This window comes from Lissotriton helveticus, chromosome 5_1 (assembly GCF_964261635.1).
Source record: "Lissotriton helveticus chromosome 5_1, aLisHel1.1, whole genome shotgun sequence".
Classification (NCBI taxonomy): domain Eukaryota; kingdom Metazoa; phylum Chordata; class Amphibia; order Caudata; family Salamandridae; genus Lissotriton; species Lissotriton helveticus.
In genome coordinates, this window is record NC_136065.1 from 478,132,149 (window position 1) to 478,156,668 (window position 24,520).

The window sequence follows — 24,520 nt, forward strand, 5'->3', positions numbered from 1 at the left end:
CCACTTTCTGGCGAGTAGTGGTGTTATGGAAACGTTTCCGGACCCAGTCTGCCGCCTGGGGAATATTCAAACGGTGAGAAATCTACGGCTAGATCGAGTTTCTACCAGAAAGTGTTACCCAAAGGTAAGTAACTTGTTCTTCTTCTTTGCTTGTGAATTGGAGATAGTTCTTCAAATAGGGATGGTTGGTATGATTTGCTTTATGTAGAGTAAGCCATCTTAAATGTAATGCTTACTTCAAGTGATAGCCATTGAAGATGTTTTAGAATGGGAGAATTTGAGCAATGTACTTTGCTCCTGTAACGAGCCTGGCAGCTGCATGTAGCATAGCTGAAAGAGGTGTAGTGGTAGATGAGTGAATATAAGGGCCTTGTTGATTTAAAGGTAACAAGGGCCAGTGCATACAAAACTTGTGTACGATATTGTGCATGCCTACCCGATTCTCTTTTCAAAGTCATCCTTCCAGTCATACACATGCCTACTATTCACCAGACCAACTCTCCTTCAAGTCCATCTGAGAGGAAGCCTCATTTACTCAGACAAGAGAGTAGCCATTGCATTGTAACCTATCCAACGGGTGGGCTTGGGTGCAAGCTTAACCATCCAACTCTCCAAAACCCAGGCTGGATACGTTTTTGCAGATGTCCAGGTTTTGGTGAGATTGCCAGGGAAAACCACATTTATTGCGTTTGGAACTAATATTTTTTATTTTTGTCTGTATTTTTAGGGGGATTGGTCAAACTTCAATTTGAGTTTGCAATCCAACTTTTATGCTACAAGTTTTAGAGAACCTCTTCTTGAATCTCTAAAAAAAAACATTCGATTTGGTTCAAGAACCAAGTACATGGTCCATCATTTTTCTCTTGGGGAAATCAAAGCATTTCTTATGGCCATAAGGGAGCAGGAAGTCCAGCTCTGTGTCCAAAAAAGGCATTGGTTCTGTTCTAAGTCGTGAGATCTTTCCTGTCTCTTTTTGCCATTCTCCAATAAGTCCAGAACAAAGTCTGAAGACCAATCCAAAGATAAACATAAGTCAAAATGAACAACATATTCCAAGGGGATTGTGCCTGCATCAATTCTGAGCAGGTCTCGGCTGTTGAAATATGCATGGGTTTCCTGGGCTATTGTTGTCTCTGCAGCAGATTGAGGCCTTCAATTAGGCCATGCTGCTACTGTTTAGAATGGTTCCAGGTCCTTCCCTCGGGCCTCCAGCCATGCTTCCACTGTCACTGCCTTCCCTGGGACTAACTTGCCTTGTTCAGCCCAGTCCATAGCTGGCATCAGATTCGGCTTCTGTAGTCTAGTTCCAGAATCCATCCTGACTCCACCTGTGTATCCAGAGCCAGCTTCTGCAAGACCTCTTCCTGTGTAATGTAATTAAATCACTAAGATGCAGCCCCTGTTTTAGCATCACTCCCCTCCTCCTCTGCCCCAGCATCAGTATTACTGGAGGTTTGCCATTTTTGATTCTAAATACGATACCACCCAGGGGCATGAACAGGTTCCCCACAATGAGATCAGTGATGAGGAGGAAGGCATTTTACTCCCCTATTTTACTAATGCTCTACCTTTGGAATGCCAGTGGCTTGGATACTTCACCTGACCCCAAAATGAATTTGCCCATGGGTATCGCTACTGAGAAAAGTGGCTCCTTTGTGGTCGAGTTGTGCAGAGCCACGAAAGACTTGGACTTGCAATTGCCCACACGGAAGAGAAAGGCAAACCTTTTGAGTAAGATTCTACATCTGGTACATCTAAGTCCTTGCTGCTGTTTAACGAGGCCCTGACTACGTTTCTCAAGGCGGTTCGACCTAAATAGTATTCTGCTCCATCTGTGAGTCACTTGATTACATAATGCTGCAGGCTGGCTGTGGAGGACCCGTCCATTGTAACTCCGTATTAGACTGTGCACAGAACATTCTTCTTGTCCAGGGCTCAACAAGCAAAGTGAGTCCTAATGCCTTTCCAGCTGTTCCTTTAGATGGGAAGATCCAAAAATAATGTATTTCTTGAACACTCTGTGCCTCTTAAGGGGGTGGTCTGTCTCCCGCTCTCCTGCTATCCCGCTCTCCCGCTCTCCCACTCATTTGCCCATACGGTCAATGATGTCCAGGATTAGGCAAAATGCATCTTGATGGCCAACCTGGAAATTACAGATTGTTTTGCCTGGGCCATGGGTACCAGAGTCATGATTGGTACCATACTTGAATGGGTAGTTCCAATCTTTTGATTCATGTTCCTTTTGATGGAGACAGGCTTTTTGGTCAGTTAGCCCTGGAACGGTTTAAGAATAGTTGAGCTGCAGCTCTTTTTGGTCTTCCTTTCTACTGCTCACCAGTTTCCCCAGCAATACTGGATATTTTAAGTTTGCTCAAGGGACCATGATTACCACCAGAGACCTCCCTCTCAACCTGTCCATCAACTAGCCCACCACTTTTGTGGTTCTATGGTTAGGCACCATGGCAGCGTGGGATGGCCACTAACAGATGCATCACTCTTCATCCTCTTTGCCTGCTGCTGTTCCTGCTAAAGCATCTTCAGTTCCCCATTTAGCAATCATCTAGTGCTGCAGAGGCTAGAATAGTTTTTTCGTCTACCTGGCTGACCTGCAGTTAGTTTGGACTCTGGGTTCTTGTTTACTGCCTCCATTTATTTGTGTGTCACTTCTCATATGCCTCTATTTCTGGCCAAACATTGACAACCATGCCAATATTCTGTCCAGATAAGTTCAGGCATTACTTGCCTGGGGTGTGATTGAGGTAGTGTGGAGTGTGACACAGAATGAAACTCTTGCTGCATCCTGCTTCCCATGAAGAACAGGGTACTGAGGCTCATTCTAGACCTCTTTTTTCTGAAGGCACTTCCAAAAAAGAGCAAGTTCAAAATGCTGACACTGACCCAGGTCCTGTTAGCTTTTGAGCCCAAAGACGCGATGGTGCCCTTGGACTTTTAAGACATGTAATTTTCCGTGCTAGTCCTGCAGTTCTATCAGCTCTACCTTCAGTTGTGGTGGTGTTGGAACATTTCCAGTCAGCATCCTGCTTTTCAGCTTTATCTTGGACCACCAGTTGTTAGCAAAGGTGATGTTGGTGGTCGCAGCCCATAGTCGCAGTTTAGGGATAGACTTATTCCCATTCCTCTACGACTGGCAACTGAAGGTGGGTTTACCTCAGCTATTCTTGGACCATGTACAGGCAACAGTTTCATTGTTGCCCACCCTGGTTTTCTTGATCAGCTAACTGAAAAAAGAAATATTTGCAGAAGAGTCCCTGTATAGGTGTCATTCTAATCACATGACTTTCAATGACTTTCCACCCCTGCAATCTGTCAAGGACATTCAGGCTATTCCGGTCTTTAAGGCACAAGTCCTTGTTTTGGCCCTGATGATTCTAATGGTTCTTGGTCTTCTGACTTTGTCTACTGCTAGTGCCTTTGTGCGAAAGTGACTCTTTAGGACGTGGTTAGCCCCCACTTTTTGCATGGAAAATGATGTAATTTTGACTGGAATTGCACAGGGTCCCTGCCAACCAGGTCCAGAAGCTCTTTCCCTAAACTGTATCCTTTGTTCCCCAATTAGCACAACTTCACTCCCCCTTGTAAGTCTCTAGTAAGTGGCACCCATGGTACGTAGGGCAATGGCACTGAAGGGGAACTCCAAGGGCAGCAGCATGAATTGTGCCACCCTAGAGTCCACTCACCTAGACCATGCACACTGATATTTCAGTCTGCATGCCTTGGTGCATACCAATCCGAAGAGTCGATATGGGGCACATCTGTGTGCGATGCCCACAGACCCTGCATGGGATATGTAGGTAACCCACCCCTCTAGCAGGCCTTAGCCCTAAGGCAGCATACACTATATCTCCTGAGAGAAGATATCTGGAAGAGTAGATCTGCCCCTGCAATATCCATGTCGGTTCTTGGATATTGTAAGTGAACTGGGAAGCCATAGAGAGTACATGGGCTTGGACACTCGTCATTATTAGTTCCCCGGGCGCCATGATGGCTTGACTGTATTTTGGGGCGTTTGGTACTAAACATCTCATCTTGATAAACATACAATAACTTCAATGTCAGATTTATTAAGAAGCACCCAGAGGACCCTTTTAGAAAGGTCCCCTGAAACCTACAGACTTATAGTATTCCTAACTGGTCTCCACTAGCCGCCACTACTAGACATGTTTCTGGCCCCATGAGGAGAGAGCCTCCGTTTCAGAAGCCAGAAACAATGCCACCCTTGGGTGGAGGTGCTTCACACCTCCCGGCAGGAACACCTTGCCAGGGTGGGAAGCTTCAGAGGCGAATCCGCCTTTGTACTCCGACTCACCCCTTTCCTGCTAGCACCATATGGCAACACCCCTGTCTTGACCCCACTTTTGGCGGGAAGACCCATGGGCTAACTAGTTAGATGAGGAGGATAGTCCTCAGCCAATCTGCACCACCCCTAAGGCGGAGAAGCAGGCGTTGTAGGCCCCCCAGCTCACTTTCCACCATCTTGAAGATGAGGAAAATAACCTGCCAGGGTCATGCCCATCCCCTACCTGGGGTGAGCATTTAGAGGGTGTAGTCACACTAAAGGTAGGTAGCCCATTGGCTACTACCTGGCACTTCCTTTAACACACGTAAATTGAGTATTTAGGTGGCCCCCGAGCCTTGATATTCAGATTCAGCAGACACAAGAAGACCAAGGACAAAGAAGAGCAGCTGACCTCAAGAACAGAGAGTCGGGGCTGAATTTTAGCCCGAAACCCTGCCTGCAGCTCAAAGACTCAACAATTGTGGAACACTGTCTCATCCTCCCTCTGAGAAACCTCTGCAAACTCCAATGGCACTCCAGCAATTAGCAAAATTGCCTAAGAACTCCCTTGTAGTAGAGGTGCTACTCCCCTGCATCGCAGGACCCAAAACTGCAGAGTCCGAAATCTCGAACTTGCAGCTCCCTGCCCCCACCAACGCCGCAATTGCCCAAGAGAAGGTATCGCAGCGGTAAAGGATCAACTCTACTTCCTCAATTTGGAGGCCCCAGGACCTTCTATACCCGAACAGCACCAACCCTGGGGTGTACCAGATACTCTGAAGACCAATCCCCCATCGAAGAACATAAGCAGCCCTGAGACCCACTAGCTGAGTGGCCCTGCATCAGCCCCTCTAAGTTGAGAATCACCGAAACCTTTGTGCTCCTATGGTCTCCAGGCCCTTGCGACCTCTGCACTCGGTTGAGGGTCCTCGGACTTGCCAACAAGTCCCTCTGTGCAGCCTGTTTTAGGTGACCCCTCTTCGTAGCGCACCAGCTACAACCGGCCGAATCCGGGATACTCGGGAGAAACTGCTGGTAGAAATTTGGACCCTGGCTCCCTAACATTGAAATTCTAGATGGTGAACCACTAAGTCCTACTGCACTGCTCCATAGCATAACATCATAAACTGTGCCATGACTGTCAAACAGATGTCAGTAACGGACCTGCGTGAGGTGCACCTTTGAAGTTTGGGCTCGGGCATGACTCCAGTCATGTGATAACTCTGCCCTCATACATGCGAAGGAGATCGAGGATCATAAAGCGAAACTGTATGTTGCTGAACAGCGAAATAAGTGACATACCCCATGTAAGGCAAGATCCAAATCGAATGCATGCACCGGTTTACACTCTCGAGGCTAATTCCTAAATTCTTCACGATCCAAGTCGTGAATTAAGTAGAAGTCTATATCATAGAGAAAACACAAGAAGGCAACCTGGTATTTCACTTTCTAAATAGAAGTCCCAACGGTGTCGAAGTCCCATCCAGCCTGTCTCATTTGTGGTCCAAGATTGAGGAGCTCTTTTCCGCTGTTGATCTTGAAGTGGCCAGAGTTCCCCGAGTCATTGGTGACACTGCAGTAGGTCGCGGCCTTAAAGCAGGCCATGCTACATATTTCTGGCACTCTTATAGCTCTCTCTAGCCTTTGATTCCCAATTATCCGCAGGGGCATCCTGTTGAGTTACTGCCAGCGTCTTCTGTGCTATCTGAGCCCCTGGAACCCACCTTAGATTCTGCACTAACTTGACTGCGACTTCTATTCCCGCTCAAAAACTTGAACCAGTCCCTGTTTCATCAACGCAGGATCAGTCTCCGGTGTCCAATCCCAAAGAAAATCTTTGGTGGGTAATACACTTGCTTCCATTCCAAGACCATACCCTTTCTGCTTCACGATCAGGGTCAATATTGTCATCTAGCAAAAGACAGCAGTATGAAAGGAGAGCTAGCATATTCGTTTCAGCCACCGATGAGAGAACTGTCTCCTTGGTACTTTAAGACATCTTCTTGGTATTGAGATGGACAGAAATCGATCTGTTGTTGGTCACTCAAAACAGGAAGATCACTCAAAAGAACACAATCACATTTATGTTAACCATCTCCTGCATGACTACAAATATGATTTCATATTGCGCTGCAGCACTGAGTCTGTTTCTTACACATCATAGAAGATGCCCCCTCCCCCGACTGCGATGAAGATGAACCTTATCTACTGATATGGCTGAAATACAAAGTTGCCTTTTACGCAGTTGACAGTCCTACTCGCCTGCACAGCCTGGAATCCCAAATGGGATTTGCCAGTAATGCCCTTCGCTGACATTTGCCAGTAATGCCCTTCGCTGGTTCTCCTCCTACCTTTCCAACCAACACAAGTTAGTTCATATGTGTACCTCCAGGTGATAAAAGATCCCTATTACCTCAGATGTCCCCCAGAGTTTTATACTGTCCCTTGTCCTCTTCAGTCTCTACATGGAGCCACTTGGCGCTCTACTATCCTATAACAGCATCCAGATTCACCAATATGCCGATGATATACACAACTCCACTTGTAAGCCTCCTCGGCTTAAAACTCCCAGTGCTTCAAACTCTGCCTGCTCATTACCCGGACATGGATTGCTGGTGCCTTACTGAAGCTCATCCCAACTAATAAAGGATGCCTGTTATTTCTGATGACCAACTAACAAGAAACTGCACAAACCTGGCTCAATAACATGACCCTTGACCGCTTCAAACTCCTTCTTTCAATAGTATTCACACACAACTCAAACCTCACCCTCAATGAACACAATGTCAAGAAAACAAAGACAGCCTGGTAACAGCGCTCTCGTCTAAGAAAGTGAAATGTTTCTTCCAGAAAGTGACTTCTGAATAGCTGTTCAAGCCTGTATACTATTATATCTGGGAAGTGGTAATGTCCTGCTCCTTTACTTTCCAGACTCCACAATGAAACACCTTAAGAGCCCCTTGTATGCCAGAGCACATCTCAACCAGGGCCTGAAGAAATAGGATCAAATCACCTCTATTTTGATGGAATTCAATGGACTCTCCTTGCTGGCCTGCACCATCTTCAAAGCCAGCTGCATCATTTATAAAGGCATCTCAACTAGCACCCCCGCTTATGCAGACTAGCTCACCGTCTCCAATTCTTGGCACTCCCTCAACCAAGGCACCGATTGACTGCAGACTAAGAAGTGCGAAAAAACAAGGCAGCAGGCCTTTTTCATCCATGCACCCAAGGTCTAGAACAAAAGTTCCATACACATCAGAACTGCCCCACGCTGCACCAATTTACGAAGTAGTTGAAAACATACCTCTTTAAAGATCACAATATATTAACCCCTTGCCTGCAGTGGTAATTCCGCCGCAGCGCTAGGGGGAAGGGGGGGCCGCGCGGCGCCGCCATACTCGTGACGGAACCACTCCGTCACGAGCCTTGGGCGTGCTGTGCTTGTGACGGAGTGGTTCGGTCACGGCCCCGCCCGCTCAATAGAACGCTCTGGGCAGTCGCGAAATCGCTGCCACACAGGCGTGGCGTCGGGGCCGTGACGGAACCACTCCGTCATTAGCACAGCCCGTCCGTGGCTGGTGCCGGAGTGGTTCCGTCACCAGTACCCAAAGGGTTAACAGCTCAGAAGCAGGCTGCCTTTTGGATCACTAGCTGAAATTATGCTGGTCTTTGACCCTGTGCAGTACTCCACTGCATATTGGCTATGTTTGCACAATAGAAATATTACCTAAATACATACATGCATGCATACATACAATATGAACACTTTAATTAACTTCATTTCTCCATCAATGTACAGTTGGAGATGTAACCTTCAATTCCATAGAATTTAATCATTCACTTCACATTTCTGCCGATTTCAGTGACTCCCAGATTTTTATAGAAATTCAGGAGAGCCAAGACAGAAGTAATTCTTTTTGCTGCAGACTTGGAATAATTTGGTATTGTCTATTATGGAGGTTGTCAATGAAGCAGAATATTCTATCTCTGCGAGGAACTCATTCTGCACCAAAACCTGCGTGCCTTCTGGAGATTGAGAGGATGAATATGAAACTAATGGAGGAAGTCTAAGGCAGAGCCAGATGAACAACTCTGCCGAAGGGCACATAGAGCCTACCTCAAAAGCTTCAACGTAGCAAGAAGAACACATTTAGGCTTGCGTATTATGGAGGCAAAAAACTCCTCCAAGGAGCTATTTAAGATCCTGAAGGAATTCACCAACCCAAAGGTCAATAATCCGTCGCCACCCCCCACTCAGAAGTTGTGCGACGACTTAGCCAAATATTTCACCCACACGATCGATGTAATCTATCGATCTTTTGATTTGGCGGAAGGAGACCTGGTGGAAGGTCATCTGCCCATAGACCTTCCGTATGAAACTGCTTCCTCTTTTGGGCTTGAATCTTTCTCTCGCGTCACAAATGAGCAAGTGGGCTCCCTACTAAGCCTCGTGAAATCAGGCTCTTCATCAGATCCTGCACCACCGACTGTCATGTCAACACTCAGTCCGGTTTTAGCTTGCCAAAGTCTATAACATCTCGTTAGACACTGCCATATTCCAGAGGAAGTGGAAAAACGCATGGGTCAAGCCACTGCTTAAAAAGGTGCTAGCGGACCTGACTGATCTGCAAAACTACAGACCTCTCCTGTTGCTCGAAGGTAATGGAATCCCTGGTTAATCAACAGCTATCCCACTATCTGGAACAAAATAACCTTTTGGATCCTTCCCAGTCTGGCTTCCTTGCCTCACATAGCACGGAGGCTGCACTGTTGGAGGTCACGGATTCCATAAGACTGACATTGGATAGAGAGATCCCGGTGATTCTAGTCCTTCTCTATCTGTCGGCAGCCTTAGATACCATCTCTCATAGGATACTGATTGACCGACTGCTAGGGATTGGTGTTAAGGGCCCGGCTCTCAAGTGGATACGAAGTTATCTATCCGAGCACACCCAGAGCATCCAGCTGGACTCTTTTAAGTCACAAACCAAAGCGGTGGACAGGAGAGTTCCTCGGGGATCTGTCTTGAGTCCATCCTTATTTAATTTGTACGTGATCCCCCTGGCTGATGTCATCAGAGGCCATGGGTTTGAAACCATCTCGTATGCCGACGACACGCAGCTGATTTTCCCCATCGAGGAGGACATTACATCAACTCAATCAAAATTCCAAAACTGCATGTCTAGCATCGCGAGCTGGGTGAGGAAGAACTTTCTACAGCTCAATTCCTCTAAAACAGAGATATTGCTGTTCGGGAAGGCCGAAGGAATCTGGTCTCCTGATTCGTGGCCTGCTGAGCTGGGTTAGGCCCCTTCCCCTAAAAACTGGGCGAAGAACCTCAGCATCAGGATTGATAATAAACTATCAATGGAGGAGCAGGTGAAGACACTGTTAGGCACCTGCTTCGGTTCAAGGAAGATGCTCAGAAAGATCTTTCCCTGGATTCCTCTCTCAGCACGAAAAACCCTTATCCAGTCACTCCTGGTGAGCCGACTTGACTACGATAATTCGCTGCTTGTTGGAATAAGGGAAGATCAACTATCTAAACTACAGGTGGTGCAGAACACAGTAGCCCGCCTTGCCCTCAACAAGCCGGCACGGACCTCCTCTGCCCCCCTTTTGAGCCAGCTCCACTGGCTTCCGGTCAAGAAACGAGCTATCTTTTAGATGCTCTGCGTGGTCTTCAGATCACTACAGGAGAAATGCCCGCTTATCTCAAAAATAAACTCCCCTGGTACCAACCTGCACGACAGCTAAGATCAAGCAACTGCAAGCTCTTGGGCACTCAAATAATATACAGAGACAAGTTGGTGGGAAGAGCCTTCTCCCATCTGGCTCCCAGCCATTGGAACAGTCTGCCGCAGAACATTCGGGCCTGTGCTGAGCTCCCCAGTTTCAAGAAACTACTAAAGACCTGGCTGTTCTAGGTGATCATGGCCTAGGAGTACCCATTTCTCGAAGCACCAAGAGATTCCCCTGGGGATGATTCGTTTGTGCTCTACAAATGAGTAAATAAATAAATATGTACTTAGGGATGAGGTAACATACCTCATTTTAGCAATGAAGAGACGTTCCACAAAGTTAATATATGCCTTAAAGTAGCAGACGTTCACACGCTTGTAGCAGAAAAAGTGGATCCATTGAGTGTAGAAGTTAAAGTAAAGCAGTACATTCTGGCTTTACCCCATGAAAGACCCTAAAAAGACACATTGAAAAGGTACCCAGCAACCAAACACTGCCTTTTTACAGCTTCCAGGCTAACCATCATTATTCACAATGCTCCTGGTTTTTCAGTTTTTAGGAGGCCAAGGTGGACTGCTAGTGTGCAATATGAACAGGTTTGGTGCATTCAGGCATGGCGTAATGCCGTCTTGGTTTGCAGTGTCAGTATTGAGCTGAAAATGAATTTCATTATCATCTGTGACAATCCTTGTTTTTAGCTAAAAGAAAACATGCGTAGACATTTTGAAAAGAATACCGAATAGGATAAGGCATTGGGAAACTCTTCATGAATTTGTGGATGCGGTTATTCAAAAACTTGTTTTCTGGCTTGCTGTAGTTGGAAAGGAAGGATCTGATCCATTTCAGGTTATTTATACACCAGTGGTTCCCAAACTGTGTGCTATGGCTCCCTGGGGAGCCGCCAAACCTATTCAGGGGAGCTGCGCACCAAGCACCTTAATGCATTTAAATGTTGAAGGGTCTATTGGCTTCAGTTAAACTAATTAGACTTAAACGCACGATGTCGATGATTTGTAAGTGACATGCCTAAAGATGTAAAAGTAGTGCTTAATTGATGGCTTGTCGAGGGAGATGACCTCCATATTTCACTGGATCCCCAAGTTCCAACACTCCCAAAGTAAGCAGAAGATGCCTGATAACTTTTGTTAGACTCGTTAATAGTTTCGTTTTTTTCCAAATGCATTTTACAGCAATGCAAGTTAACAGTAAAGTACAATTGTCCTGTCTATTAAACACATTAAGTATTATTACGTATTGACATTTGTACTTGAACCTCAGGTACTTCCAATACATATTTATTTCAGTACACAAACATTTCCAGACAGGACTGCTCTCTCCTACAGCACAGGGAAGTAAAACACCATATACAGCATAATGTCTTGTCAATATTTGGAAGCAAGAAAGAGGGATGTTTAAAAAAAAATAATCTGAGGACTTTATTTGGCTTGCATTGATTTGGAGGCAATTTTAGGGAGGAGACAGCAAAAATAAAGCTGTATGTGGTTTAAAAATCGCGAGTCACCCTATTGAGACAGGTTGTTGGCAAGTATGACATGGGGAGAAATAAAAGTGCATGTAAATATTCTTTAAGCGCAGAATGGGGTTTACATGCATAGGGGTGCTATCTAGCACTGTAAGTGGGATAAAAACAGTTTGAGAGGGTACTAAAAAAAAGGCATGGGCAAAGAAGTATAACTAGGAATATTTTATTAGAGGCGCCGCCTTAGTAATACGAAACACCCTGCGTATATAATTAGAATACCTTCGTCAGCTTCATGCCAATTATTTTCAGGGAGAAAAATGCAAGTACTCCCGAGGCCGAGCTTACATCCCTCGCTCCAAAAAAAGTCAAAGTGGGGAGCCACGGGCAATGGCCAATGGGTTAAAGAAACTGCGGGTCGAAAATGTTTAGGAACCATCTAGACAATCCAGCCAATCCATCGAGTCTAAGTGGAAAAATACAGTTCACTTTATTCTAGACTTCTTCCAGGTTGGAGGGAATGAGAGCTACGTTCTTATGTCACAAAAATGCAATTTGTCATTGTGAGCTCTTTTTTTCAGTGATGGAGCCTCTTATTTGTCCAAGTCCAACACTGCCATGTACTTTGAAATGTTTTTTTTTATTTATTTTTTTTTATTCCTGTCGCGACTTTCTTCCTTGGCTTCACTTTAGTGAATTGCTCATTGTCGGACCGAAATAAATGTCAACAATAATCAGTAGTGATGCATTGTATATCTTCCAGACTCATACAGAACTGTAAAACATCAAATATTTTGAAGACAGCCCTCAAAGACACTAAGGCATCTGAATACGTCGAAGGCTTACATACACAATAATAGGCAGTGAGTCTGTGGTGGTATCGTTGATTGAATTGCCATGAGATGGTGAAGGGATTTCCCTAACTCCGCATGGAAGCCCATGATAAGACTCTTCAAAAGAGAGGTCTCAAATATGTTTGTCTGTTAGGGATTTTTACTCTTCCAGCAGCGTTTGCCATCAAGAAACTGTATGATGTTGAGAACCCTCTTGACACGAAGACTACACTGTCCAGAAACCCATTGATGTCAAGACCACCTTGGAAGACCGACACCATCCATGTCAAAACAGTCAATGTCAAATTCTCCGTTGACATTAAAACATAACACATCTTCTGATTCTGTGAACTTACGACCTAAGAAATGAAAACAAAAACGGTTTGAAAAATCTCCTTGATAAAGTTTATTGATCCCTTGGGCACCTCAAGGTTTGGGACATATTTCAACCCCAAACACTCGTTCTGGGGATGTATCCTTGACTCTGTGCCACAGAACGGGGTTCCTCCAGGTCGTTCCAGATCTCTTTGGTGGATACCATATAAAACACTGCACTTTTATTCGTCAAAAGTGTTGCTTCTTCCGTTGGTTCCCAACTTTCTTCCTTATGCCATCAAGAAATACTTGATGCCTGCTTTAATCAAATCTGCATCCTCTTATGAAATGCAGAACCCCAGAACATGGTCATCTGCATCCACATTCTGATCATAGGCATGCAATGTTATTGTCTCAGCAATCTGAGAATGCATTTACCAGCACTGTTTGTGCTACACCACCAAAAAAAGGAGAGTAGAGATCTGTAGTCTGTGGGTCCCAAACCTCGACGAGCATCAGAAACTTTGCTAATTGCTGTCAGTGCGGAACATTAGTGAATTTGGCTATGACTGTCCATGCTTCAACTTGCTAGGACATTCTCACCTGGTACTCTGTTGTCCATGAAAAGATTTAATGAGGACTTAGATAGAGAAAAACGCCTTCAGTTACATTTTTACATTTCAGTGATTGTTTCTAGTCTCGAACGAGGTTATAACTGTTGCTGCTGACTTTTCAGTCTTAAATGCTCATGGATACAATTTCAAAAATGTCCTACGGAGGTCACTGTGTTTCAACCTGAGGGGCCTGAATCTAGACACCCAAAACAAAGTGCTCAGTTGGTGGCAGAAACATTCAAGGCTGTGGGTCTACAAAATAAGATAGAATTACAGAAATTACGTTGCAAGTTCACATAAGAGCTGTACCACCAGCAAAGATCGCATGACCCTTAATAACAGTAACAAGGGCAAAAAGTGCCATTTTGCCACAAAACACAACCAAACATAAGGGGCTCAACAGCATTTCACTATAACAGAGAAGCCCAATTATAATCCCAAACCAGTCATGCTTTAGTTTCCCATCTTCCTTTGTGCACTCGAGTGAGGGAAAGTACTGGATATCCTCAGAATAGCAGTCTGGCACTGACTGTTAGCTCTAAGTCATACGATCACAGTCGTGCACAGGTGTGACAGTGTTGAAACAGGCTTTAAGTAAATACTTCCACAAATGGGTAGTGCATGGAGAACTATTGTACAGCAATTTACAGGATTGGAGTGGTCTGCTAATAAACTCACTATAAATATAAAGAACGAAAGTGGGCTATACTTCATGTATAGATACTTTTAACATGTATCTAAAAGCAATGCCTTTTGAACAGCAGGTCATATAACTGTATTACAGTGCCTCGCCCCAATTCTACAGATTCAGCTGGTCATTAACCTGGGACAGTCCATCTCCAAAATGATTCAGATTGCACAGGAATGGCCTTGAAATTAATGGTTTCTAGATCTCCAAGTATTTTAGAGATCCTACAAGAAACTGCAGGTCGTCTGTTTTCCTCTCCATGATTTTCAAACCAAGAGACCACCCGAAAGCTTAGTGGCTTGGTTCCTAAACTCCTCTCTTGTGAACATCTAAATCTACAGCAAGACTGTATGAACAACATAACTGGTCCCATATGCTTTCACAGATGTTTTGCATTTTGCGTTTTCAGAAAACTATCATTTCTACCAAATCAGAGTTTCAGCAGGTAATCAGATTTGTGCAATTCCATTTTCTTCTTTAGATCCAGAGCCCTCAGTGTTTCTGCTTCTTCCTTTCTTCTACAAATCCCTTTGTTTGGAAAATGATGTACCAGAGAAGAAGTGGTTCAGCAGTTTTTCGTATCAGGCTTCAGACCAAGCAAAAAGTTTTTAGTAGAGATAATTCATCTCTTTACACATTCCTTTCGGATCCCACATGTGGGTGAAACTATTCAGTTTATCATTTCAGTGAGGATTTCCATGATGGAGAACCAGGATTACAAGTAAATAACTTTTTTCTCTTATTTGGTCACATCAACTCTTAGAAAAGAGTTAGAGAGTAAACTGAAAATGTGAACATATTTTATTGTGCAATTTGACGAGAAATAAAAAATGAAGTTCTCGACTTCATGTAAGTACATAGCCTTCTGGAACAGCACTTGATATCCACTGGTGTGTTTAGAACTAAAGGACATACCAGCAACAGAAAATTAAAAAAAGCCCTTTGTCATACCATTCCACGAGGCAAGTGTATGTAAGCTGACATGGAAGTAATAACTCACGAGAGGAGGTGATATGTTCTAGTACGTGGTTGCGTAGTACTTTCCACATATCAAACTGCAATATGTAATTCTAAGCTAGTTATATTGCACATCTGTTACTGCACCGACCTAGGAAAAGTGAGATAATCCATTAAAATCAGCAAAATGTACTCAGGCCATGTGAGAAAGAAGAACATTGTTGTTATTGATTGTGTAAATTAACACTTGTATATTGTACAACCTGCCATTAGTATGTCATTTCAACATATTTTGCGAGTCTGTGGTATGACTTTCAAAAGCTTCCCATCACAGAACGAGTCTGATTCAGTTTTGTGGATGTGTGTCATTTTTAATGAGTTATATTTCTTGGTGAGTGAAACCGGAGGGGAGCGCTGCAGCAAACTGTTTATGTATTTCCTTGGTAGGTACAGGTTCCATTGCCTGGAAAACCTTTGTATATGGTAAGTAAAGTTGTGGTTGGTAGCAAATGCAACTGCATGCCTTAAGAGCCAACTAATTGCATACTGGGCAGTATTATGATCATATTCAGACTTTTCTCTTAATATGAGTCCTGTTGTAAGATTTTGTGTAGTATGTTTTGGTGTGCAGTGCTTTTGTAAGCATGGTGAAAAGCCCACGACATGACCTCTCTTCTCTGTCGGGTGTTGGTGTGTAATGTGCTGTCTAATGCTTACGGTTGAGGTTATGTGTGTGTTTTGTAATTTCTAATGCATATGTTTGTTGCATTCTGTAAACTGCAGATAGTTTAAGAGGAAGTTATCTGGTCTGTCAAGAATAGCAAAAATAAGACTGACTTCTGAATTGCTAGCTTTTGGAACAACTGATAAATGTTGCTGATTCTGTCCGTATTGCTTCATGTGTGATACGATAATCAGACCAATGACCTTTGTTAGATGCTAGATTAATATTTCAGCGACAAGCCAGTGTCTATGAAGAAATGAACTGTTAAACAATATGGCCCATAAAAGCAGTATATGGCTGATATGCGTTTATGGAAATAAATTATACTGGTAAAATGGACTTCTCAGAGGCACTAAATGAGTTTTTATTCCATGCAAAGAAATATTGATTTGTTCGGTAGTTTTTTATGGATAGGATAACTGGAATAAGAGTACTATTAAACTAGTTTGGTTTTTTTGCCTAACTGTGAGCTTTGTATAGTTGTTAAATGAATCAATGTTAATGACCGATATCCTGAAGTTGTAGAATGTTTATTTAGGCTATGTAAATGTTTTGATTGCATTTGTTTTTTGTTGTTTTATTTGTTTGTCATTCTTGTTCAAATAAAGAACAGCATGGTGGACATAGTATGTATTTATGTTGTAAAATGTATTTTGGATGTATTTTCATATAGGGCTGATGATCTAGTTAATCTGAGCTCCCACATCGCAGCTGCGGGAGAATGAATGTTGCCTGGGTGAAATAAGTTGGGTGTAAGGATTGTTTTAAGTGCTATTTCTGGGAAGTAGTGTGTGTGTGTGTTAGCTGGGTTTGGCCTTAGCTCTAGACATACTCAGTGACTGGTGATATAAAAGGCAGTGCGTGATCTGGGCTCCAACAGACAAGAAATTAAACAGAAGTCAATGAAGATTTGGAAGGTTTCCACCGATCTTAAATGTGATCCCAGAAGAGTAGATAATGGCCCAGAGATTGTTCAAGTCAAGCAAGCCGAGAAGAAGAGTGCGTAGTATTGAAGGATACCACTTGGTAGCTTGGGTGTATGTCGCAGCTTAGTTGACTTCCCACCATCAATTTGACTGACTAAAAAACAGATGAGAGCTGGAAGTCAGATTGGTCATTGTTGAAAGTATATCAGATTGGTCATCGTTGACAGTATTTCAGGGTTGCCAATATTTGATGCCGCAGGGAGGACAAAAAGCATGAGGGCAGATGAAAGCGGGTTGAGGTAGCAACAGTTGAAGTCTTCAGCTAGTGTTCACTATAGAATATATTTTGTAAAAGCCATTCTGCTGAAGATTGCTAATATTGTTTTTGAAAAACAGCAGGGTAGCTATTTTAAGATGGCCGCCTTGGAAAAGAATGGAAGGATGAAATGGGAAGCCGCTGGAGAGTGTTAGTTTACCTGATGATTTATTGAGCACGTTTAGAACTACCTTGGATTTAAAAACGGAAGCATGAGAGAAAGTTGGAAATAAAATGATAGCGAGTAGGAACTTGAGAGCAGTAGGCAAAGTTGGTGGCGTTAGATGAGGCAAGGACCTTCTTTGCTAATTAAGGGTCCAGGTCATGATAGAGCATTGAATAGGTTGGGTGAGTAGAAAAGCTAAAGGCTCTGCAGTGGAATGTTCTAATTATTTTAATTTTAGAGAAGAATAAATTGGCAAAATAGTCTCTGAACTTTGACAGCTATTAATGGGAAAACAACAAAAAAGGTTCATGAAAACTTTACCCAGAGAAAGTCATTGTTAACTTTTATTGCTTGAATACATTAAGTGTGTAAAATGGTTTAGGTTGTTTGGGTTAGACTTTTCCTGCCCACATCGTTATCTTCACATGAATGTTTCATAACTTGAGTTACTGATTGTTTAAACTTCTACGAATTTGTTTACGATTTAAGAATACAAAATGATGTCGAATGAACGAGTAAACTAAAATAGATCTGAGGAATCTCGAGTGAGTTTCTGGAAAGTACGGTTGTCTGTGACTTGAAATACTTTGATTTCTCAACGCTTCAACCCAGTTGTGTTTCTGTGTTAGTTTCCTAGTTGCTTCATATCACGTATATCTCTGGCTACCTTAAAATTGGTTTGCACAATGCCACGTAATACCTGTAAATGTTACGAGGTTGATATTTTGCAAGTGCATGTAATAAAAAAAATGTACGCAGGAAGCGTCCCTCATTGGAACACTGTATCGATTTATGAAAAGTTGTTGCCACCGAGGCCCACTTGTACTTGCATTCCTCCCTCCAGCAGAGGGTTCTGTACAGAGCTGACTGTGCTCCAGATACCGAGGCCAGGGCTGCGCGCACCAGAGTGAAGGGTTAAACAGCCCTTCCTGTTTAGCTAGTCAGTCAGTCAGTTAGGAAATATGTTCTGAGTGCAGAGTACAGCTGTTTGTAATCCTCCAGCAGCTCCACACCCTCTGGCCCTGAGCCTGTTCCCTTCTCCCTTTTCGCTAACAACCTCCCCTCTGATTGGATTTGCATTTGTCTCTCTCTGCCCGTCAGCCAATTGAGCCCGGAGAGGAGCTGTTGGTGTGGTACAATGGGGAAGACAACCCAGAGATAGCAGCTGCTATTGAGGAAGAGCGGGCCAAGCACCGGATCAAGAGGAACTCGCCCAAAGCCAAGAAAGGTACACGGGCACAATAATTAAGGGGGGAGTGGGGGCCGGGTAGCCTCAGACCTCACCCGGGGGGTTTCTGTGTCCGCTCGAAGACACGTCAACGCTGGCGTCTCGAGCGAAACTTGCTAAGTTGCACAAGAGCCTCCTCTCGAGAACGTGAGGTAATCAGTGCCGCACTCCGCGAGGAGGCTGTGGCGCGTGAGTGTGTCACTGTGACCTTTTCAGCCTGCACTGTCTGCTGCTCCTCAGCGAAGGCGTCCGTGGCTTAAAGAGCCAGGCTCTGCCGTGGCGGTCATGTGACGTGCAGCCAGCGCTGCACAGGCGTCCCTTTAAACTCGCTGCTGGCTGGCACACCTTTCCCACTAATTGTCGTTCTGCGTGTTTTTTCTTCTTTACATTATGAAACGCGGAGCGATTTGGGCGTTTAATGTGCATGTTGTTAAAGCCAGATGGGATTTGAATGAGCGTTGAAAATCTTTCAGCAGTAATATTTGTGTTGTGTGCTAGCTGCACTTCAGAAATGGCGATAGGAATGCTGTGGTTTCCTCGTTGGTGATTTCACATGAAGGATGATGTCTCATGTTACGCTGTGTGGTGTACCCAGTGCTGAACTAGTAGATGGAACAAACTCGGGTGCTATTTCCTCACTAGAAGAACTGACCTTTTATGTTAGGATTCGCCTGTTTTTGCAAGCAGAAGGTCAAGGTGTGTGCTATTATAGCGCGTTATTTACATAACATGTTGCTGGAGGTATCTGAAAACACAAGTATTTTTAATTAAACCACTTCGGTCACAGTCGACCCCCAAAATATATATATTTTTAAAGAGCTACAATTTTAAGCATTTACAACATGTATTTCAGACAGTTGTGTGATCACGTTAAGAAAAGCAGAACAAACTAGTTAATGATTGTATTTATTTATTCTTGCATTGCAGCATGTATATAGCGCATACTACACCTGTGTGGGTCACTGAAGATCCTGCTTACATGGGCCACTGAAGTGCATGCCTACGTGTGCTGCAGCTATACCATGTAGTTTGTGAGGGTGTTGTCTTTGCATTTAATCTTATGTGGCAAGTGGTTAAAATAGCAGTGCCAATTATATGAAATGAAACTACGATGAATAGTGACGCAACCAATTATGTTTTGTTTGTTTTTTATTAACCCTGTAGCTATCAGGTCACCGCTTTGAATACAGTTGTGGGTAACTCGAGACCTCGTCCTTATGAGGTCGGTACTTTAATTACCATTTATGTAAGTGAGACATCCCCATGAAACAGAACAACGGCAGCGGCCGGTACTATAGAGAACAAAATTAGTGTGTTGTGACTTTTGGTAGTCCTAGCAGGATTTGGGCCTGCATATAGTACACAGAATTCACAAGTTGTTACATACCAGGTATCAACACCTTATCCAGTCCAGATTTAACCTATACATATTATTTGATGTTTTCTGTAATGGGAAAAAAAAACTACAAGTCTCAGAAAGTAAAGAATAAAATCAGGACTCTGTAGCCTGGTTGAACGTAACAAGGAAAATCCTAGAGCTATGGACATTGGGTAAGAGTTTACATCTATTTGATCATGGGTTTAGTTGAACAGCTCAAGTCCTATTATAAATGTTTTTATTATGTTTTTAAGTCACACCTCTTTAGAGTGAGAGGAAAAAAACGGGGAGTCTCTAAAGTGGCGCGGCCTAAAAAGCATAATAAAAAAACATTTCTTACAGGCCTGGGCTATGTGACTAAACCTATGAATAAATAGATGTGGACTAGAATCATATGCTTTGTAAGTTTATATATAGATCTATGCCTTAAAGAGACATTATAAATCTGTGTTTGGAACGTTTGAACATTCACTGACAAACTCAGCATGCGTATCATAGGCAGCTGGCAATCACTTTTCTCTTGAGAGTTTGGACAGAGTAAACATGAATGGATGCACATTGCAGTCTTACAAAATTAGTTCACAACACTCATTTTCTGACTCACTAATAATGGTTCATAGGAGTACTTGCCAGTGCTTAGAACTGTTGCCACCTGAACCTTCCTTAAAACTATGGATTTTGAAGGTGTGTGACTAGCACACCAAACAGTAAACTTCATAGTTTTGTATGTCTTCCTTGTCTAAATTTTACCAGAGCTCCCAAGTCACACAGTTTAATGTTTTAGGTGCTCATCCAATCCAGGTATCCGTTGCATGCTGAGCTTTGTGGTCTTTTTTGACCCATTATAAAATTATGACTAAAGTCACAGAATTCAAAGAAAAGTCGTAGGCTGGCTGAGCTACTCGAGCATGGAACTACCAACTGGAGACTAGGAAGCTTTTTAAAATGGCCTATTTGATATTTTGGTAGTGTCCCATCTAAAGGTGCTATTGAAACTGTTGATTGTCTTACTCTGGGTTGTTTCCATTATGTGTGACATTGGGTAAACATAAAGTGTCCCAGCACAGATATTGAGATTTCCATTTCTAAAGAGAAACTGTACTGCTTCTGCCTCAAGTGGAAGTGAAACAGAGCAGACAATTTGCTAATCAAAGGGAACCCCGAGAAATGTAATAACATAATTGACTTTTTTTTCTTTTAATAAATGGCCAGCTTCTGTGAAATCTGTTGAATGCCTTGCTGGACAAGGTAACTGCTTAGCTATTTCAAAACACCACTATGGCCAGTTCCATACTGTATAGAGCCCAAGCACAATTCTCTTCCCGTTGCAGCTGGTGAGATGAATAGACTCAGTGTGAGATTTACAAGATGTGTTATATGCCTGCCGTTCGACTTTAGGGCAGAGGTATTTGGCTAAATCCTTGAGCCTGTACTTATCGTTCGTAGCAGTGAAGAAAGATCCAAAAAAAGAGCCCGTAAGGGACCCGTCTGGCGTCCCGGATTTCTGAACTGTCTGTGGTCATCTCATGCATGGACCATAAAGAACTTGTTCTACCACTCCTAAATGGCCACATGCATGTGACTGTGTTTGTTGCATGACCTTGAGTCATGTTTCCACCCCAGGCACCACAGGGTTGGAAACCTGGATCCTGATCTGGCCCACTAAAAGCATTGGATGAAAACATCATCCAGTTATGAATGGGAGGAGAGTGCCAAGGCAACAACCCCCAGAATACCGTCCCCCATGATCGGTGATGCTGAACCGTGGTTCTTGTGTAAGGGGAGGAGAGCTACGGTTAATCAAAGATCCAAAGGCTTTTACCAACAGTTCTGTCTTTGTAACCTATGTGAGGCCTAAAACTTAGTTGGTATCTTATTAATGAGTCTTGTGCATTCTAGAGTTGCGTTATTTGTACTGCGAAGAGCTTGACTCTGTGTTGGATCTGCCTTAATTTGGTTGCATATAATATTCCTTCAAGGGGTGCAATGTAGCACCAGGTTACGGAAGTAGATTGGGACTTATCGTTGAAGAGTGTTTGCAGGGTGTACAGCATCTTAAATTTGGCTCTTCGCATTTCACCAGGGGTGGTTATCTCCTTGAGTGAGACCTTGTTGTGTTTTCAGCTTCCTGGTTCTCTTTTATGTGCAGTTAATGCATTCCTGTTTTTTGGGTAATCCCATGTGCTTGAAGTGTCGGACCGCTCTTCATTCCCAATTATCTTTTAAGTTCCAATCGTTGCTTCGAGAGCACGAGTAGGAGTTCCTCCTGAATATAGTTGCAGGGAGAACCCAATTGTGCATCCTGTGCTAGGGTCAACAAGAGTTGTGGATCTTTACAAACTGAGGTTTCCTATAATGGTGTACTGTGGTTGGTGTCTCATCCCTATATTTTTTGGGCAAGCAAATGCTAGGGCATTTATTTTTTATTCTTAGATTAAGTGCGTTCCATTCTGGAATCAGGCGGACTTACTCCCTGACACGAAGCCCCGGATGAGATATTTAGGAATACATCTAGTTCAGAACATCTCTCGGACATCTAAAGTAAACTTGGATAGAGTCTACAAGGACATCAGTGGACTTTTGCATCGTTGGTCGGGACTGCCATTGAATATCTTTGGGAGGGTAAACCTAATAAAAATGGTTATTCTGCCAAAGATCACTTTCCTTTTTAATTCAATACCCTTGTCATTTAATCCCAAGGATATTGCCAAATTACAGGGAAGAATAGGATCTTTCATATGGAACTCTAAATCGCCCAGAATTTCCCTGAAAAAACTTAAAAAATGAAAACAGGTGGACTCGCTATGCCAGACATTCTCCACTATTGCCATTCTTTTCATTTTAAAAACTATAGACTAATGGCCGATAAAGCAGATGCATCATGTCTGGGTCGGCTATTTCAGGCGTTATTACATGGTATTCCTCTAGGACACGAATCTTTCTTATTTAAATTTGGGGATCCAAAATTCTACAAGAAGGTTAGATTCAAGATTTTGGGCACGGCTTTGAGAAATTGGGTGTTAGTTAGAAAAAAACTAGGCATCCATTATTATACACCTTTGGCTCCTATTTGGGATTCCCCGGGAACACCTGAGTGCCTCAGAGACCAACTATCGCTCCCTCTTAAAACAGCTGGCATCATGCACTGGCAGGATCTTCTTTATGACTCAAAGTTATTGGGGTGGGATACACTCTTTAGGCTGACAAATGGAACTCTCACCAGATTTAAATTCTATCAGTTATCTAGTTGGTGGGCTACCATACCTTGGGATTTAACAACTAACCCGAAATTTGATCTGGTAAAGAAAAAGGGGAGCTGGAAAAAAGAGATTTCTTTTTGGTATGAGGCACTAAATGAGAAAGATGAAGTCACAGAAGTAGAACTTAATAAGCTGTGGGGAGAAGCGGAAGTTTTGCAATGGGATAATTTACCAGCTTTACGGGAAGATTCCTTTAAATTGCTGAATACAGTGGTAAAATCACCCCCCTTAAAATGAAATCATTTGTTCACCCTGTATAGAGAATATATATCCCCATAAAAATTGGTAAAGATTACGAACCTTGAATATTATTGTCCACGTTGCAAGGCTTCCGCGGCGGATGATTTACACATGTTTGTTGAGTGTCCAAAATTGTCGCTTTTTTGGGCTAAAATTGAAGAATTTATAGCAGAAGTTTTGGGTATACATTTTGCTATCACCCCCAAGATTATTCTCTTTGGCCTAGGGGTAGAATACCAGCTCAATGACATGAGGACTAGATTCATATTTTATGTAATGATTTTAGCCAGACGGGAAATCTGTAAGGGCTGGAAGCCAGAGAATTCTCCCATCTTTGCTGACTGTCTAAAATATATTATATATGTTAGCGAATCTGATATAGCATGCGACAGCTCTAGCCTTGATAAGATCTGGGCGGCCCTTGTGGCTTGGCGGAACAGATGAGAGTATTCCTATGATTTCACCTGGGTACTGTTGGCGCTTGGTCTCCAATCTAACCAAGGGTCTTCCAGTTTAAAGCATATGGAGTGGACCTAGCAAAAAGTTAAGTCTAGAGGGGTCTTCTCTTTCCTCATCTATTTTAGATTGAATCCTTAAAAAGATTGAATCCTTGAGGCCGGTACATCGTAAAGTGGAGAGGAGGAGATACCCTATCTTGAATACCCATCATCGGTATATGAGGAATAACAAAAAAAAAAGTACGTTCCATTCTGATTTCTACCTGCAGACGTCTCACCTTTTTAAATATTGCGAGGCACCAGACAAGATACTGAACATTTGGCATCTGTAAGTGGTGCTAACTCCACCTGAAGTCAGTACAGACTGCCGTCATTGGAGCCACGTAGGTCCTCCACAGCGTACCTATGTCATTCCCCTTTTATCCACTCCCTGTGCAGATCCAGAGCTGCCCTATGTGGATAATTCACACTTTAAAACAAATTCTCACCAAATTTCTAAAAATGTCTGTGCAGGGCTTAGGGATATCTAGCTTTAAGACGTCAGTTTCTAAGCCTTGCTGCTCCAGAGATCGATAGACGTTCATTTCTGACCTCAAGGAGGTCTATCTGTGGTGCCTGGGGAGGAAACATGCAGGTAATGCCACAAACGCAGCAGGCCATTAAGGAGCGGCAGACCAAGCTCTTTATGGCCCATGCATGAGATGAGCGTTGCAGTTGGCCTCTAGGTTGCATTTCTCAGTTCTCTAAGCAAAAGAAAAACACAAAAATAGGAGCTGAAGTGATAACACCCTGCAGCATTGTTGGAAGCCCCGAAGTAGGTTGACTCCATGCACTCTGCCTCGGGTGGAATCATTTTTGGAGCCAGTGTTTTTAGACTTCACTCTGCTCAAAAGGT

General features: G+C 43.3%; 1 protein-coding gene across 8 annotated transcripts in view; it reads left to right on the forward strand.

Moving 5' to 3' along the window:
* The window catches only part of PRDM2 (PR/SET domain 2), a 404,374-nt gene that overhangs the window by 236,338 nt on the left and 143,516 nt on the right, over positions 1 to 24,520 (forward strand). For all 8 annotated transcript variants that reach the window (XM_078642772.1, XM_078642773.1, XM_078642775.1 and 5 more), the window contains one exon: positions 18,163 to 18,289. In XM_078642772.1, coding sequence (XP_078498898.1) covers positions 18,163 to 18,289 — 127 coding nt within the window. The remainder of the gene's footprint in view (positions 1 to 18,162; positions 18,290 to 24,520) is intronic.